General features: G+C 39.8%; 1 protein-coding gene across 1 annotated transcript in view; it reads right to left on the bottom strand.

Moving 5' to 3' along the window:
* Window positions 1-10,149: 10,149 nt before the first annotated feature.
* Window positions 10,150-18,496, bottom strand: part of CRPPA (CDP-L-ribitol pyrophosphorylase A) — a 115,843-nt gene continuing 107,496 nt past the window's right edge. Inside the window, exon 10 of the mRNA XM_054059292.1 lies at window positions 10,150-13,408. Within this exon, the coding sequence (XP_053915267.1) occupies window positions 13,304-13,408 (105 nt within the window). The 3' untranslated portion in view covers window positions 10,150-13,303. The remainder of the gene's footprint in view (window positions 13,409-18,496) is intronic.

The raw sequence follows: 18,496 nt of genomic DNA, 5'->3' as shown, positions 1-18,496 counted from the left end.
CCAATATGGCCAGAATATTTTCTCTGTATGTTGCACTGACAGCAGTTAGCACTTAAACTGGATGAAGTATTTGAAAGGATCCAGTATCTATATGATATTCAAACATATTACATGTAAGTGGTCATTAGGCAACTTCAATTTTCAGCAAAGGAGTTCAATCAACTTAATAAGAGCTATGAATTTTCTCCGAACCTGGGTGAGGCACTTGTTATCCATCCCTCTAGTACTAGTGCTAAAAACATGTGAATGCAACAGTGCAAAAGAATGAAGAGGTAGGTGACAAGTGAAAATAACACCAACTGGCCCCAGCTTAAACACAGGAGCTATAAATTGACATGTGTGCAGGTGCAGTTCTGAACGTGCCTTTGTGCATGTGTGCACACGTTCAGTGTCTGCCAGACAGAGATCACAGGAGATATTGCAATCTCTGCTGGGTCCTGGCAGCAGCTGAGTAGCTGATAATTGTTCTCCTAAACTATGCACCAGGTGCAGCTCCCTTGGCTCTAGACTGTCATTCACAACACTACACTACACCCACTTGGGAAGAGCCCAAACCTCCTGCTCACGCCATCTGAAAAAAAGGAGATAAGTGAGAACCAGAGAATAAGTACATTAGTATTGAAAAAATGTGTATCAATCGCCCTCGCTGGCTTGATCTCCAGCTGCTAATATGTGATTGTATGACTTCATTTTTAAGATAATTTATTGTAAATGTAATTTTTAAAAAAATTCCATGTAGGATTGGCTGAACAATCTATCCGCTTGTTTCACCACACTTTAAGCCTCATGCAGCTACCTGTGAGCCTGAGACTGACTGACCACATCATCAGGCACAGATTTTAGGCTCACATTCCTCAGCTGGAGATCCGCATCCTGAACCTCGCTACGTGCCAGGAGCCTGCCTTTTTTTTCCCCCACTCCTATACATTCACTTCATAATATCATAAGCTACTTCACATTAGCTAAACCCATTAACTAACCTTTATCAGAGACAGCATATATATCATACCTAATAGGGTTAAGTTGCTAAACAGTTCAGTGGATGAAAACGTGTGCCTTACAAATGGGAGCTGCAGCCCCACATTCCCGGTGTTAGACTCCCTCTGCAGGGCGAGCCCGCCTCCCCTCAGTGTTTTAGAGTTTTATCCCTTTTCTTTAGGGATCTTGGGTGCTTCCACTGATTCTTTTTCCTCCTTCCCACCCTTTCCGTATGTCTTGGGGCAAAGCCGCCTCCTCCCGCACTGCTGCCCCCAAGCTCCACTCTCCCTCATGCCCTCTCGCTACTGCTTTGCCCAAAGAGATGAGGGGGACACTTAATTTTTGTTATCCCTCTAGGGATTCTGGTGTTTGAATATCTTCAACCTAAATCAAATCTAAAAAGTGCCATTTACAGTTTTCCTTGGTACGAACAGCGAGAGGAAAAGGAAATTCTGAATCATTTGTTTTAGTATTTTCAATCAAAATAATACATAGTTCAGTATCTAAATGCAGCTGGTTTCAAATGCTTTGTCTTAAACTGCATTTACCTATAACAGTGTTGCCTTACAGGAGAAATATTTAGCTGTTTAATGCATATGTTGGCTACGGAGCAGTTCTTCCTAGCCAAACTTCTCTCTCGAAGGCTCCAGAGTTTCGTGATCTCCACTCTTCACTTGCAGCTTGGTTAGAGGAGAGTCTGCGCTGCATTGTGGAAGGTGGTGTCCTTCAGGAGCCTAACTGGGTACAGCCACGGGAACAGGGATGAGAGGCTGAGTGTGTTGCTCTGAGATCTGCGTAGCCATAAAGAAATGCAAGGCAGCGGTTTTGGTGGATTGATTTAAGCTCACGTGTTTTAGGTCAGCTAAACCCCCGGAAATATTCTGATTTGGTTCCAGGGATCATTTCAACTTTATAGACACTGTGTTTTCTTCCAAAAAAAAAAAAATAGTTCAGGTGGAAGATTCCCAAGAGTTTTACTCCCAATCCTAACAAATATCAGCCTCCCCTCCAGGCAGAAAGCAGGCAGTGGTGAAGAGGGGTGTGGGGACCATTCCCAGCTGAGAGTCATTTGGGGGAGCACGATCCTCAGCTCAGCTACTCTCCCAGACTGTGAAGTGAGGCTGTGGCACCTCCCTGGGGATAGGGATAGGGGTGGGGATGGGAATGGGAATGGGGATGAGCTCAGCCAGGGTCGGGCTCTGAGTGTAATGCACCTGCAGCCTTGCCTTTGTGGGGATCAAGAAGGAGGCTTGCCCTAGAAATGTCTGCGAGGCTGAGAGTAAGGGGAGCCTGTTCCCCAGTCCCCTTCTCAAGTGGGGAGCAAGCTGGCCTCCAGCAGGTCTGAGCTTCCATTTGGGGGAGGCACACTCTGGAACTGGCAGGATTACACACATCCAGACAGGCATTGCTCACCTCACACAGAACACAGAAGCTAGAAGGTGAGTCTCCTCTATGAAATGCTTTCGAAAAACCACAGATCTTAATAGCGTAGTAATAGGTATGAGTGACAATCCCAAATCTGCCCAAGAGGGATTTCAGTTCTATTCACATTCCTGATGCCAAAGATGAATAGGGATGAGCATCTGTAAATCTCTTGCACACAATCAAAGGAGTCAAATGAGTAACATGGCTGGACAGTTTTAATGCACTGATCAATTCTGCAGTCCAAGGTCCTTGCCTGTATTTCAGGTACATGAGTAATAGCACCTAATATCTCTAAAGCCACTGAAAAATGAATGCAGGCAGAGAGATTTCCATGGTTCAGCTGGTTAATCAAGGCTTCCCTGATACACAGAGTTATTTTCAGCTCCAAAGTATCATCTCAGCAGTAATAAATTTTAAAAGGCAGCACTTTTAAGCTTCTACAGTTTTCAGTTTACAAAAGACTTCATAAATATGAATACAATCACTGTAACAAATACTGCTGTGAATTAGCCATTATTCATACTGCACAGAGGGAGATACTAAAACATACAGATGTTTACTAACTTCTCAGTTATCATTTCTCCCTGAGCGGAACTAGTGCCCAGCTCTTCTGGCTCTCTGGTCTACAGTTTAAACCTGTGACTATACCCACCATATGTGCTTTGCTCTTCTGTGGGCAGAAAACAGCAGTGAAATGCAGTAGGACTCTAAGGAGTCTCTGTGATCTAGGATTGGCCTCACTGTCCTGAGACCTTGTCTTTGCTCAAGCAGCGACTGGGTTCTTAGCCTTCTCCCATCTCTTTCTGGCACCTAGATCCAGCCTTACTTCTTGTGTTGCTTATCCGGGCTATGAAGCTCCTTGGAGAAGAGGGACTCTTTCAAAGGTGGCTGGAATATCGATGTCCCAGTTAAGGTCAGAAACCCAAAGTAAAGCATCCCATTTATGGTGGTATATTAGATTCTTCAGAAACTATTTCAGTTAGAGCAGCATCTGGGTTCAAGTGTTGTACCTACTAGTGAACATCCACAACAGTGACTGCCATAGCCCAGAGAGCTTACAGAAGGTAATTATTGTTCTAATGACATATATATATTTTACATATATGCCAAAATGCTTTGCCAGAGTAGGATGTACAAGAAAGCAATTTATGGTCCCCACTTTCATCTGAGTGACCATTTCCTCTTTCATGCAACAACATTTTTTATGTGTTCTTGCATATTTTTCTTCAAGTGTAAATAGGAGGGGTATGATTCACTATAAACAATTTCATACGTCCAAAATGTAGACATCTATTTGAAATTAGTTGAATGTAAGTGAGGTACAATCAATTGAAATAAGAGCCTTTTTCTCACCTGTTTTTATAAGCGTTTTGTGTAGGATTAATCATTTCAAGAGTTTCTATACATAAATGAAATAAGCACTCTATGAAAATGATGCAAAAAAATTTGTTTTAAAGTAGTTCGTAGGGTCCTCTGTGTATAACTTCCACCTGCCAGCAAAAACGCATGACGATCCAAACCTGCACAGAGATGGTTGCATGTACTGAAGCCTAGGGTGGACCAGCAAAGGTCTCTTACAGGAATGCACCTCTGTTCACGTCTGAGCGTTCAGCTCTTGTTGTAAGTAGTGCCGCTGTGAAAGCACAGGATCTTCTGCTTTACTGTAATGCTTGCTGGATATGAGTGAGTGAGTGATAAAAGCCACAACATAGCCTACAGGCAACCCCCAAAAAATTCCAACAGTATTTATTCTTCTAGAGTTTTTCATTAACCCTAGGTACTACATTCCATAACCAGGAAAAACAGACTGACTGCAGAGACACAAAACAGCATTTTAACTGCAGAGGGCAGGAAAGAGCTACTGAAAGAGCACAGTGTTTTACTGCGAAGGCGTTATTACTTGCAACATAATTTTCTACAAATTTGATTTCTTCCAGACTATTTACAATACCACATTTTAGTCCTGGAAGATCCTCTGAGGATTTCTTTTGGGGGGAAAAATACAAACCTAAAGAACAAAAATTATAAGATTCATTCTAGAGGATATTTCTTTGTGAGAATCATGGACTAGAAATCACTCTGTTGTATTTACTAAACCTAATGGATGTCACTTCTCACTGAGATTTTATTTCCCACTTCACTTCATGCTCAAAAACGCTTTCTTTTTTTTAAATTTGCATACAAGACCGCTCATGTAGGACAAGCTGGCATTTACCTGTTACCCACTTAACGCCACTTTGAAAATCCCCAGCTATTAATTAATGCTTAGTAGAGGCACTGACTGCATGCAGTATAGTACAATGCAGCTATTTTATAAAACTTATCTGATGCTTATAGGACTTTTATCAAATTTGGCTTAAGATTCATAAAATTAATATTAATAAAGAGTTGAGATTTTCACTCCAGTACAAATTATCATTCAAAAAAGCAGTTGAAGATTCTTAATTTGAACACGGAGTTGTACAGAACCTGCTCATTTGGGCTGTATTTTAGGGTTTTCCGGTAATCTGAAACAGATCTTACTCAGGGCGTGTTTTCAGAGGAATGAAAAAGGTCTGCAAAAAAAAAACACTACCAAGAATCCAGCCTGAGGCAGGTACATCTTGGCAGGAGCAGTCCTAGCCGATAACAAAGGCTTTGCTATTCTCCACCCACACAACGCAATTAGTATGAATTCCCATTTTTCCATTAACCCGCATGCTTAGCGTGTTTTCCAGCCCCCTCTTTAGGCTAGTCACATCTTTGTTATTCACTTTGTAGTCACTGGGGCTCATGTGGATCTGGCGGCTGTACAGCCTACCTATAAATGCTCTGTATTTTTCAGGCCATCTCAGCACCCCAGGTTGTCCCAGTGAAGATGGAGGGCAAAATATTGGCTCTGGCATCAGCAGTGCTTGGGCTTTAGTTAACTTGGGAAAGATTTTTGGTAAAATACTGAGGAACACCGCCAGAGGGTGCATTGCTGCCACTGTAGTGCCCCTTCTTCCTCTGTAATTAACAATGCTGTGGTCTAGCAAAGCTTTGGACAAATCCTGCACCTTCCATTTCTGTGGAGCTGCCTGCACAAAGGTGCACAATGGATTAAATACTGAAGTCAGTGAAGCCAGTTGCTCTAAAGAAAATAATGAAAAAGAAAACCGACAAGGAGGAGTAACACAACCTTTGTGCTGTGCACTCAAGGTATTTTGCAGCTTTTCTTGACATATCCATCATAGCGGTACTTCTTTGATGTGCTGCTAGCAGCCACTCCCAGAAGACTGAGAGACACTTCATTTCCTTCTTTCCTTTCCTTGTCCTGACCTACTGGTCTGGAATGCAGTTCACCTCTGAGCATTTTCAGGTGTATCATTTTCAGAGAGGCCACAACATGCCACAGGGGCTCCACTTCGCTGCTTACAAAGCCTGCACGTGACCACCAGGCAGAGGAGGCACACGCTGCATCTGACCCTCCTGCTCCTCACCCGTGTATGTGCCCTTATCTGCAGAAGAGGCACAACAGTGTTAGAATAACGAATATTCACCTTGCCCTCAACATAGCCAGGACCCAAGACTAAAAAGTTAAAAAAACTAGAGCCCCAAGGGTGCAGTTGAGCATCAGTTCAGGCTGATCTATGCCTCCATTGCAGCAGCCTTACAGGCTCCAGCACGTCCCTTTGCAACAGGAATCGTGACATACCCCGAAATCATCCCACCTGGTGACTCCGGTGAAAGCTTATCACTTCTTCCAGGGTTGGTTTCCAGACAGATACAGTTAGTTTTTCAGCTTCCACAACTGACTTGTGACACAGCAGCACAATCCTCAATTCCAGCGTATAGGATAGAGGGAAAAAACACAGTGTCCAGAAGATGTCAGGACTTTTTTAGCCATTTAAACTAATTTAAACCAAGCACATAATCATCCCTTTCCCCACTGTGTTGTCACTGGATTCAGAGCGAGTCCTCAAGGAGAGATTTTAAACTTTAAATTGCCCTTTGCAAGTGCTCCTATCACCCCATGTACCACAGGCCTTTGGGTGCTTAACTTGGAGTCACAACTAAACTCCAAAAACATAGTCGGCATTAATCAAGACCATAATGTTTCCCCACCAAATGGCAAGGGAGTTGAGCACAGCATAACTACACACTTAAAACTGCAACACAATAAAAATAATAACAATAATAATAATAAAACCCCAGCACAACCAGCATGGTTTTGTTTGAGTTAGCTGAAAATGGCTGGAGGGAGGAGATGCCACGCATTCTTGAGCGCTCTGCAAGGAACTTTCAGTCCCATTGACTTCAGTGGGGTTTCAGTCAGGCTGTGTTTCTGCTGTGGAAAGGAACTGCCTAACATAGCATTGCGAGGTTCCTCGGTTTTTGTCTCTGAGCAACTCTTGGCAAAGCTACCCGTTAGTAAGTGAAAACACACTTTTTCCAGTTGCAAGCAATACCTGGATTTGACTTTTCTTTCACTTTTTGTTGCTGCTGCAATTCTGATGGATTTGCAAACCTGGCTCCTTGACTGGGTGCTGACCCTACAAAACCCAAGTTTGGGAACTGAAAGGGGGCGAGGAGGGGCTGGCATGGCAGCAGATTGTTTCCCCTTCAGTGGGATGGCTCTGCTTGCAGCTTAACTCCAACTAATATGCGGCATTCAGTGTCAGCCCAGCAGCTGCCATGCAGGAGGTCTGTCCCTTTGGGCAGCTGCTGCTCATCTGCCTGCAGCTGGCAGCGGAAGTGACATCTGGTCTCTGTCCCAGCTGTGAGCAACGCTGAGATGCCAAAGCCCAAATGCCTCAGTTCTTGATCCAGGAGCGAGGAAGAGTTTCTGATGCCAGACCACGGCCTGGCTTGCAGGGGAAGGAAGGGAGGGATTGTCTCCTTCGACCATGGTGGGCTGGGAGGAATGGAAAGATAGTGACAAATAGGGAGAGGAAGAACAAGTAACAGAGGTTGGGGAGAGGACTGGAGAAGAGAGCAGGAGAAGACAGGACTGGCTGAAATGGAAAGGAAATCTGACATTTAAAGTGACAGGGCCAGTTTGACGCAAGAAAACATGAAATTAAAATGAAAGAAATGCGGAAGCAGCAACAAATAACTGTCTAACAGAGGCGATTATCTAAAAAGGCTGCCAAAGAGGGACATGCCTTATTGAGCTGCTATCTGAGGTGCTACTGAGCCTGGAAGGCTTTTTTTCCCTGCAGCCCTTTGTGTATCATGCCATTCAAGGGGTCCCTTCAGAAGATTTTGCCATCTGGAGGAGCTCTAGTATATTCTCTCTTGCCTCCTTGCTTCTCCAACTTATTTATATTCACATCACTTTTTGCTTGTTCAAGTCTCTTATTCTCTCATATATCTCTGCAACAGTTTTATAATTCAGTGTTGTGGCATTTTTAAAGGAGCTATAATTTCAGTTTTTGAGATGGGAATATGTGCTATCTAAAGAATGAAAAGCATATTAAATTAACCTGGGAATAAATATACTAAGAAATGCCACTTTTCTCCCTAGGTTGGTTTATGACAGCCAAGTACATTCTATCATAAATGTATTTTCACAGTTGGGACTGTTTCCTCAGCACAGGTACTGAAATTGTGGTTTTCAGATCTCAAAACTAATTGAGTATTCTTGGAAGGAACAAGCAAGCAAAATATACGTTTGTGCTTCACAGCCCTGTCAATCAAAAATCATTTTACACTGGGAAAAGGACAGTGTCAGTGACTGCTTCTTTCCCTTGGTGTTTGTCAGAAGCGCAAGACAAACTGAATTGCAGTAAACAACCAGGCTAAGGAATGGGCTGAGGGAGACAGACATCATAAAAACTTACCAGTCTGAAGCTGGAAGTGCAGGCACCAGAGCACACAGACTTGAACTTGTGTTGATATTTTGCCTTGATATCTTAGTGTAGGCACCCAGAGTAGGGCATTAGTCATCTCTCTGGGTGCCACTGCAGATTATTTGAAGCCAGGTGCAAAAGATTGGATCGATTGAGTTGGGCAGGAATAATGCAAGCAGTTTCTCAGAATTCAGCTTTTCAAGACTGGCTTTAAATAACTTAGTTATCATTGAACTTTTTGTAACAAAATTATAATTTCTCTAAGTTACAGACAAGGTATGTATTTACATCTTAATACTTCATAACATATTTTCCCCCGGGGAGCACCTAAAGATACTATTCTTTTTACAAGTCTCGGCAGCTCTCCCTGATTCAGTGAGAATTCGTTGTGTTTCTAACAAGTGATCCTTGAAACAAACAAGAGAAAACTCCTCTGAAAACTATTCTTTCAGTATCTCCACAAAGAGAAAAATCTAATATCTAGTAAACTATGCATCTTAATGAATCAATCTAATATCTAAATATGTTTTTTTCCAGTTAGGCAGGGCTTAGACTATTGGATCTATCATATGGACTGGAGAGAACAATCAGAAACCTTAAAAGCATAAGGTCAAGGGACGTCTAATACTCTGAAAAGCTCAATTCATCTCATAACACAGAATTTTATCAACTATCAGCCTTTTATATGTCCCAGTCATCAGAGTAGTCACAATGGGCCCCGTCACAGGTAGCTCTTAGAATTCAGGCTCCTGCAGGAACACCAAACACCGTTAACATAAGCCTATTCCCGAAACCCCAAACCTTACCTGGAACAAAGGGAAGCATGCAGTGCCTGCAGATCTTTGTGGACGCTTGATAAAAGGAACTGGTATTTTTCAGATTAAAGTTATGGATGAAGTGGAAGGAGATAAGTGATTAAGTTTTTGCATACCTGTAAGTAAATGTGATTTACTTCATAAATAAGCCCTGAACAAAATGCAATGACTAGTAGCAAGTGTCTGATATGGGCAGAACAAGGCAAACAAACTATGACCCTTCCTTCTCTGGTGCAGTGACCTACCAACAGGAGAAGTTGCTATATCATCAGAAACTGCCAAGCAGTAATTGGGAACTGTATGTGTTTTTGAAAGCTTCTGTTTGGATGGCACTTAGAGCAGCACCACGCAGATGATGGGTCACAGAAATACAAATCTAAACACACCAAAAGCTTTAAGGCATCCAGACACTCTTTTTGTTCTGCAGCCTACCATGCGTTATCAAGATGAGCTAAAAGCTTCACTGGGATATTTTAAAATCAACTAGAGTTATGCCACTGATTACAATAGAGTCACAGCTCACTTCGTTTCTCTTCGCGTTTTGCTTTGGTTTTGAGGTTTTTGTTTTATTGTTTAATTCCATCTTCTATCCTTTTCATTCTTTCAGCCTTTTTAGAGGACCATCAAACCACCTCAAGCCTGATAGCCTGAAAACTAAAGAAAAAAAAGAGTGTAACTAAAAATTCTTCTGCCAACTGTTCTAAGACAAATCAAGTAATATAATTTTCAGATTTTGCATGAAGTGGGCTGTTTTCTACATACGAGTTTAATTCACTAAACTTAGCAGTTATGAAAAGCATATTGTCTATTCTTTTTTCTGATGAATGCTACCCAAGGAATAGTAATTAGAGTGCTTGAGGAGTAAGGTAAGCAAGGCTGGCAGAGTCTGAGCTTTATTTACTCAGTGTTATCTCTGTCCAAATGTTCAAAGCAATATGGGTGGTGACTGATTCACTGGTTAAAATCAAAACAGCATGGGTGTACAAAAGGCTGCCAAGTTATCTCCTGTACATTGCTATTTGTGAGAAGCAATGCACAGACAAAAAACAATCAGTCAGTTTCTTAATTTCATTTTATATCTTTATTTCCATTGTAACAACTATCCAAAAGATCATTTAAATTTGGTTTGGATACACAATAGCATTAATCACAGTCCAGTTGTTTTTTTTTTTTTAACTGCATTTCTAATATTTCACGATCTGTTTTAGTAATTCTGTTGGTGGTATAATTGCTCACAACAAATTAGATTTTTCAGTGGTTTTAGTTTATTTAAAAATATTGTTAAAGATAAAACAATCCATAATGCCATGACTAACAGCACGTTAATAAAGCTTATTATCTTTCAGCAGAAGAAGACCTGAATTAAACGATCAAGAATTGCTGCTGGTCAACAGTCATCCGAACATAAGCCAGAGCATGCACAGGAGGCCAAGGTAGCCAACAGCATCCTGATTCTATCAGAAATGGTGTGGCCAGCAGGACTAGGGAAGTGATCGTCCACCTGTACTTGGTGCTGGTGAGGCCACACCTCAAATACTGTTTCAGTTTTGAGCCTCTCACTAATAGAAGGACAGTGAGGTGCTGAGGCGTGTCCAGAGAAGGGCAACAAAGCTGGTGATGGGTATGGAACAAAAGTCTTAAGAGGACTAGCTGAGGAAACTGGGGCTTATTAGTCTGGAGGAGACCTTAAAGCTCTCTACAACTACCTGAAAGGAGGTTGTAGCGAGGAGGGTGCTGGTCTCCTGTCCCAAGTGACTAGTGATAAGACAAGAGGAAATAGACTCATGTACCAGGCGAGGTTTAGGTTGGATATTAGGAAAGATTTCTTTACTGAATGAGTGGTGAAGCATTAGAACAGACTGCTCAGGGAAGTGGTGGAGTCACCATCCCTGGAGGTGTTCAAAAAACATGTCGACATGGCGCTTCAGGACATGGTCTAGTAGGCATGGTGGTGTTGGGCTGACAGTTGGATTTTATGGTCTTAAGAGGTCTTTTCCAACATTAATGACTCTATGCTTCTATGATTTAAGATTAGTACTAAGTATGTTTGATGACTTGAAACTTACTTTTTGGTGTGTGTTGTCTGCCCTCTTTTCAAAATAAGTCCATAAACAACCATAAAATAATTTTTCATTACAGCTGTTCATTCCAGTAGCATTTTTAATTGGATTGAAATTCTTTTAAGAGAATGAGGTAAGTAAAACAACCCTACACAGTAAAAGGTTCTGTTAACACAAATGATAAGTTATGCACAATCTAATGCTAAGGCAGTAGCACAATGTGTAAATTACAGCGGATTGAAAACATAAAGGATTTTCTGCCTTCACTTGCTTATTATTAGGCGCGTTGTATGTACAGATTGTATTTCAGTCTTCAAGTGAAGAAGAATCACAAAACATAGTCAAACAGACATCTTTCATCACGTCTTTTACAAGTCTGCGAGATTAATTCCTTCATCAAATTCATTAATGTAAAAGTGAATTCAGAAAACTTGTGAAAAATGACCTGTTAAATTATGAATACCAATAATAAATTCTTTAGTTTGTCATTTATTTGCATACTTTGCAAATGAACAGACATGAATATATGTGTATGAATAAAATATGCCTATTGTATAACCACACACAGCACTAATATGAATTCTTATGTTGTACAATGTCAGAAAAGGACAAATTATTAATCTAAGTAGAGAGGAGAAAGATGGGAAGAAGAAATCAAATAATGTGGGAAAACTTTGTTAGTTGCCTTAGGATGACTTCTGTGTGGAAAAAATGCATGCTTTGGATACAGAACAGTCAGCTGACAACTCTTCATTTTATCATGCGATGAAGGAAGCTTGGGATCAACATCAGCTTCTAAAAGGATTTAAAACAGGGATATAGATAGTCAGGTACAGGGGAAGAGGAAGGTGAAGGGGACCAAGCCTGGATCATGCTATCCTAAGTTTTGTCTGAGCAACAGAGAGAGTGGAACGTGGTGGGAGTAAGGAGGGGAATGAGGGAGAAAACTTTCAGAGAGAAACTTGCTGAGCCGACAGCGCTCTTGATTAGGTCAGACTGAATGGTGAGCTCATCGGACACTTCGGTGGGGCTGTTTCCCTAAGACCCTGTTCCAGTCATAACAAGTACATAAGACATTATGTAGCCCCTTTAGAAGTTGCAGGAAAGCTGGAATTCCTGAGTCTGCTGTGTAGGGGAGGGACAGGTGTTTTCAAGGACTGTCCTCTTCTTGTATTGCTTTTAGTGTTTCAGATATCTGGAGTCACTCCACATAATAACCATTCACCACTTCACCTTCCTGTCCCAACCTTCCACACTTGAATATCAATGTAGCACATAGTTGAACTCATAACATTTATTTCTTTTCACTACTATTTAATGCATACATATGCTAACCAGCAAGAAATGAAAAATGTATTCTTGTAAATGAGCTAAGAGAATCTTCCTATTTCTCCATTACCTACACATTGGGTTGCAAAATATTTTTTTCCATGTCAATCCTTTTCCCTTCCTTTCAGCATGCATACACACATCCATGCATATATGTACACACACACGCAAACACAAAGAGTATGTGTAATACAAGTATTCAGCGGAGCTACTGGAGCTGATTCAGAATAATGGCACATAGGTACTGGAAGAAGCGTAGCACTATGGAGTGCACTAGTGGAAAACTGGGGTTTAGCAACTTGTCCCTACGCACACCTTACCTTTGATTCAAGGTTCCTTTCATTCCATGGAGGACAGGGACCTGACCCGTCAAACACTTCTTGCAACATGGATTTCTGTTGATGTCAGAAAGGCTACACTGTCTAATAAACTCTACATTCACTAATAGGTACAGCAGCAACTTTTAAATAATTTCATATCAAGAAGATGAGCTGTGCTTTAGGATTATTTTATCTTAAATAAAATTTAATTCATGCGATCCCAGAGTACAACATGCGTACATGTGTTAAAGATAATTCTGCATGAATGCTTTGGTGTGCTCTAGGTACCTTTTTGAACAATCACTGCCTCACAAAATTACATTTCCGTATCATTCCTCACAGTATGTACCCAGTGTATCTCAGAACAATTTGTATTTCATTTTATACCTTATATATAATATCACACTTGCATTTTTTAAGTATAAAAAATATGTTGTTAAAAAGATCTTAATAGTAAATATCATAAATCCAGAGTTTTCACCAAAGGGTAAAATTACTCAAGACCCTTTGTGAATGTATGATGAAAATGAAACATTTCCAAAAGCTACACAACATTTATACTCTTATGCCACCAACAGCTGGCCGATCATCTCCGGGTTTCTGTCCTTTATTAATGCCATGATAAGAGCAACAGCAGAATTTACTGTCTCCTGAAGCAGTAAATGGTCCTGTGGGGGAAAAAAGGAACAGGGAAAACAATATGTTAACAAAAATGGAAAAAGTAAATGTTTAAAATCAATTTTCAAGTATGCAAAATTACCACCTGACTGTTGAAAAAAACCCAAATATTTATTTGCATTTATTAGAAGAACTTCTAAAACTCACATTTTAAGGAAACACAATTTCATAGTAATACTGATTTTCCAGTCCACATGACAATTTAAAAAGCAGAACTCTTTTTTAAAAAGGAATGTACTTTCACTGCTAGAATTAATGCCACCTCTCCACAGACCACCAAAACAAAAGCTTCATCTTATCACTTGTTTCTTAATCGATTTTTAAAAGCTAAAAGGTAGTCAAAATGTTGGTCTGAAAACACTGGAAATAAATGGAGGATTTAATAGACTAACACAGTTAAAGACCTGTAAATCTAAGCTCCTATTGAATCCCATCTATAGTCTACAAACTAATTCAACTCTCAAAGGCACTTAAGCACTGGGACTTCATAGGCTGATCTTTGTATCAAAATTACTTTAAAAAGTAGTCTGGTTTTGATAGGCAAGTATAAAGACCAACACGGGGAGAAGCAACAAAATGAGAATTTGATTCTGTGCTTCTAACAGAGCTCTCCAGCTCACAGCTGAGAGTCTAATTACCAAGTTCTCATAACTGTATTGACTATAAAAAGTTATCCTCTTGCTACCAGAAACATTTTAATTTCCATGCTGGGAAAGTATCAATAGATATAGCCAGGCACAGACACATGCCCCCAGAGAGAAAGAGGAAGGAACAATTTCTGCGAAGGAAGAAAAAAAGTAAGGTCTAAAAAGCTCTAGGGAGAATCTAGAAGAATTTCAAATACAGAAGGGAAGATAGAAAGAGAAAGCAAGACCTGTTCTCCATATCCACAAGGGATAGAACTGGAAGCAATAGGCTTAATGGAACTTAAACTGGGATATAAGTCACAGAAGTGTTTTAAGAGTAAGGACTGATGTACAATGGAACAGATTATTGGACAGATCAAGGAAACTCCATCATTAGGGTCCTGTAACATGAGACCCACATACATGAAAAATGGGATGCAGACACAATTTCCTGCCTGGGGCAGGCGGAAGGGGCAGTTTGATTCTGTATCTTTTCACCACCACTTTTCTAAGACACTGCATCAAGGAATAATTTGTTGATTACATGTTTATGCCACTTGGATTAATGGAGAAAGAGGAAACAGCTTTAACAACTCATACAAAACCATGTTAATCACTACTTTCTAAGGAATAAGGCAACTGCTGAACTACCTGTTCGGCTAGTACAGAGGAGAGCTGAACGAGAAGTTGGAGTTGAACGAAAAATTGGTAAGAGAAAACACTGGAACACTCTAAAATAGGTAGCATTATATGTTATAGCGCTCTTATTAACTTTGTGCTTTATGTAAATGACAGGAAAAATGCTTCAGAAGTAAATGGATAGCATCAAAAAGAGATAGTTTATACCTGATTCTTTTGTCATTCCTAGAAAAGTTTATTAGCATGTGACTGGATTCTTATCCTAAAATAAGTAAGGTAAACTCCCAAACTCCACTGGTAAACTCCCAAAACATCACATGTTTTTAACTCTAAAATTCATGTTATATACTCTAATATGCAGTAAAATTATTAATTAGTGGTCTAAAAAAAAATTGTCTCAGTGTAAAAATGTTCACGACAGCTGTGTCTCGCTGCTTATTGAGTGATACCCATCCAGTTAAGCCAGGAGCGCAGAAGAGAACTCAGAGGTCCTGCTCCTCCAGGACCTTTTGTCATTGGACTGAGGGTGTAAAAAGGAACTCCAGTTTGGCAGGGGTTTCACTCCCTCATTTCCCACGGGTATAAATTGCTGTATAATGTAGAAGGAGAGCGGAAGTCATATGCATACACCCACTCAGACAGCAAACACTGCAGTTGCTTTCAAGATCTCACAACACATTTCTTGATATTCAGCAGTGCCAATCTCTTTGTGTTTCTCACCACTTTTTGTTCAGTTTGTCTCGAGAAGCACTTCACATTCACAGACACTGTTTCCCAAATGGGCTTCCAGCCACATCTGAAGTTGGCTGGAGGTGTATATCATTTTTTTCCAAAAAAATACACCTGGCCCGGAATGCTCTTAACATTTCTCTCAATAAATCTTTCTACATCCTCTGTTGGTTACTGGATTCAGCACACATTCCTTTGCAGTAATAAATTATTCAAGTTTTTGAACATAAAAGGAAGCAAGAGAAAGAAATTTAACTTTCACAGAGGAGATTGAAAGTGACACCATAAGATTCCTTTAGACTGAAAAAAAAAGCTTTTTCTAAAGCTAAACCTAAGACTTTAGTCATATTCTGAAGGAAAGACATGTCACAAATTATGAGTAGTATTTGTAACACAGGCAATGTGGCACACTAATGCATACAGAAACCTGCATGCAGAAACGGTCTACAAACCACAATGAAATTGACTCATGAATTGCAATTTGTTCAAAAAGAGAAACACAACAATTAAGCAGCACAAATTAAAATGCTTTTGTCAGCTATACAATTACTTGACTTCTAATAATCTGATTATTAATACTATTATTATAAATATTCAGGAAACCTACTGGTTCCTGTCTTTCTTAGAATCAATCAACACAATGGCAGGAACAAAGAACTGTCAGACAGGATTGGCCTCTGTACAGGACTGGTCCCTGTGAGTCTGTTTTTGGGCGAATAACTAGAGTTGTATTCCTTAAATGAATATATGTTCTTATTTAAGATAACAAATGTAATAGAAAATATTTTCTTAATTTTATACAGTTACAATTGATGGTTAAACGACATCATGAAGCATGTACTGAAGCTTTCAACAGGGCAATCCTTTAAAGCATTTATGATAGAGGTTACTAATTTTTAGATTTACACTGTTCATCCTTCCCGGTAACACTGTCCCACTCTGATCTCAGGGTCACCTATTAATTGAACAGTGTCCAGCAACTGGCCCCGCGAGACAGTCTCTGACTGTAGGAGAAATCAGTGCCACAAAGGTCAAATATGTGCTGATTTTAGCTTCTGTTATTCTCACAGCAACAGTCTTACTGGAAAGAGGTAGTAAATAACGCAAAAAATTAGACTCTTCCAGGAATTTCAAAATCATTGTATATCCTGTATCTTTCTGAGAATCAAAACTCACTCTTATGCTAGGAACCATTATTGCAGTATGCAATGATCATAGGCTATGCATAATTTATCACTTTTGTTGATTCCTTCTAGTCCTTATTATCAGAAAAGGAAATTTGAACAACTGAAAGAGAACACATTGTTCAAAGTGTAGGCATAACACTGACTGACACAATAGTTCAGTCTTATGTTAAGTATTCTCTCCTCTCCTCTCAATCCTGCTGGGAATTTATTTCATTTGAGGCCACTACTGTGTATGTAAGTGGATATTTTCAATGTGCCACAATGATACTTAACTTCTTCCTAAGTAGTTATAGGTAACTCGGATGCCAGCAGTGTTTATGAAGAATTATACAAAGAATTTAAATGACAGAATTCAACGACAACCCAGGAAAGAAAAACAATCTTGAGGGTCTTTATTAATTTAAAGTTAAACAAATAAGTGAATACTTCATGTCCCCTGGCTATATCCTTAAAACACCCAAGTTTCTGACACTGTATTATTATTTCTGGCAACAGTGCTGATTACAGCTGATAGCGCCTACAGGGAGGCTTCAATAAGGATGCCAGGACAAATGTAGTCTACCACACCTAACTCCATTGCACATACAGGTCTCTGATCCTCTTTTATATTCAATGGCATAGCACTAAATCTTTCAAAAATCTCATTATTAGTTGCAGGAAGTCAAATAATCAAGCAGAACCAGGTCTTCACATGTCTAATTGCCTGGCATGTTTGCATATATTGTAACCACGATAAAAACCAGGATTTAAGAACAGAAGAATCAATACAAATCCTTATGTAGCCCACAAGAGCTCTCGCACGTTATTGCCCACCCACTGCTCAGTGTTGCAAATTCCGAGCAGAGAACAAACTTGAGCACGTTAGTCAGTGAGAGCATATCTGTGCACGCGCTGGATGGATCAAACACAAATAGTTCTTTTCCTCATCCACAAAATCCTTAAAAAAGACTGTGACCTTTAAATAAGACTCGGAGGCAGTAACGACTTTAATGGATTAATAACTGAAGTTCCACATGATCGACTGGTGTGCCACGATCCCCCTCTAAACCATTGTGATATTCACTGTCTATTCATTTCATGCAGCTGACTTAAATGAGTCTCCTGTAAAAAAGAAAAACGAAAACCCCTAACATTTCTTGGCCCTTAATAAATAGAATTTTTTATTGTTTGAACAGATGATTAACTACATTTATAAGCTAAAACCAAAACTTTTACCACTTTATATTTATGTACTTTGGAAAAGAAAGTACTCAGAAACACTGCCAACCTTATAAACCATAAATCCACAGCACTTTGATTCCAAAATAAAATATCCACTTTGTCTGTTATTAAATAGTAAAAATATTCCAACATAACCATATTGTGTTGTAACTCATATTCAGAATTTATTTGATGTAGAGTTATTGACTGTAGGGGTTTTCTGGTCCGTAGAATAAGACTGGAAATGGATACAGGGACAGAGTTAAAGTTGTGTTTGGAATATGCAATCTGATATTTAACAAATGTGCATTTATTTAAAAAACTGTGAGGATATCTGAATATTTACTGACATTCCTCTAATGATTCATTTCCTTGCTTCAATCTGCTTAGGACTTTTTTGTTTTCCCCAGCTGGAACTACACATACATGCATTTCAATTATATATGTACTAGTTCAGTTTCAGATTAGTTTGAAAAACATATACTACACTTTTCACCTCCAAAAGAAAAAAAAAAAAAAGCCTCTGCAGGTATTACCTCTGCCTTTTACCGCATCCTTCCAAAAGAATAAAACAGCAGTAATTATTCTTTGCACTCTTTTTTGCTGCAGCATTATTTGACTTTCCATTTCATACAGTTTGTTAAAAATGAACAGAACTGTAATGTTAGCCCAGAGTATATGGCTGACAGGAAAACTG

The sequence above is a fragment of the Cuculus canorus genome, chromosome 2 (genome assembly GCF_017976375.1).
Source record: "Cuculus canorus isolate bCucCan1 chromosome 2, bCucCan1.pri, whole genome shotgun sequence".
NCBI lineage: Eukaryota > Metazoa > Chordata > Aves > Cuculiformes > Cuculidae > Cuculus > Cuculus canorus.
The sequence above is the reverse complement of the archived record's forward strand: the minus strand, read 5'-3'. Positions and strand labels throughout refer to the sequence as shown.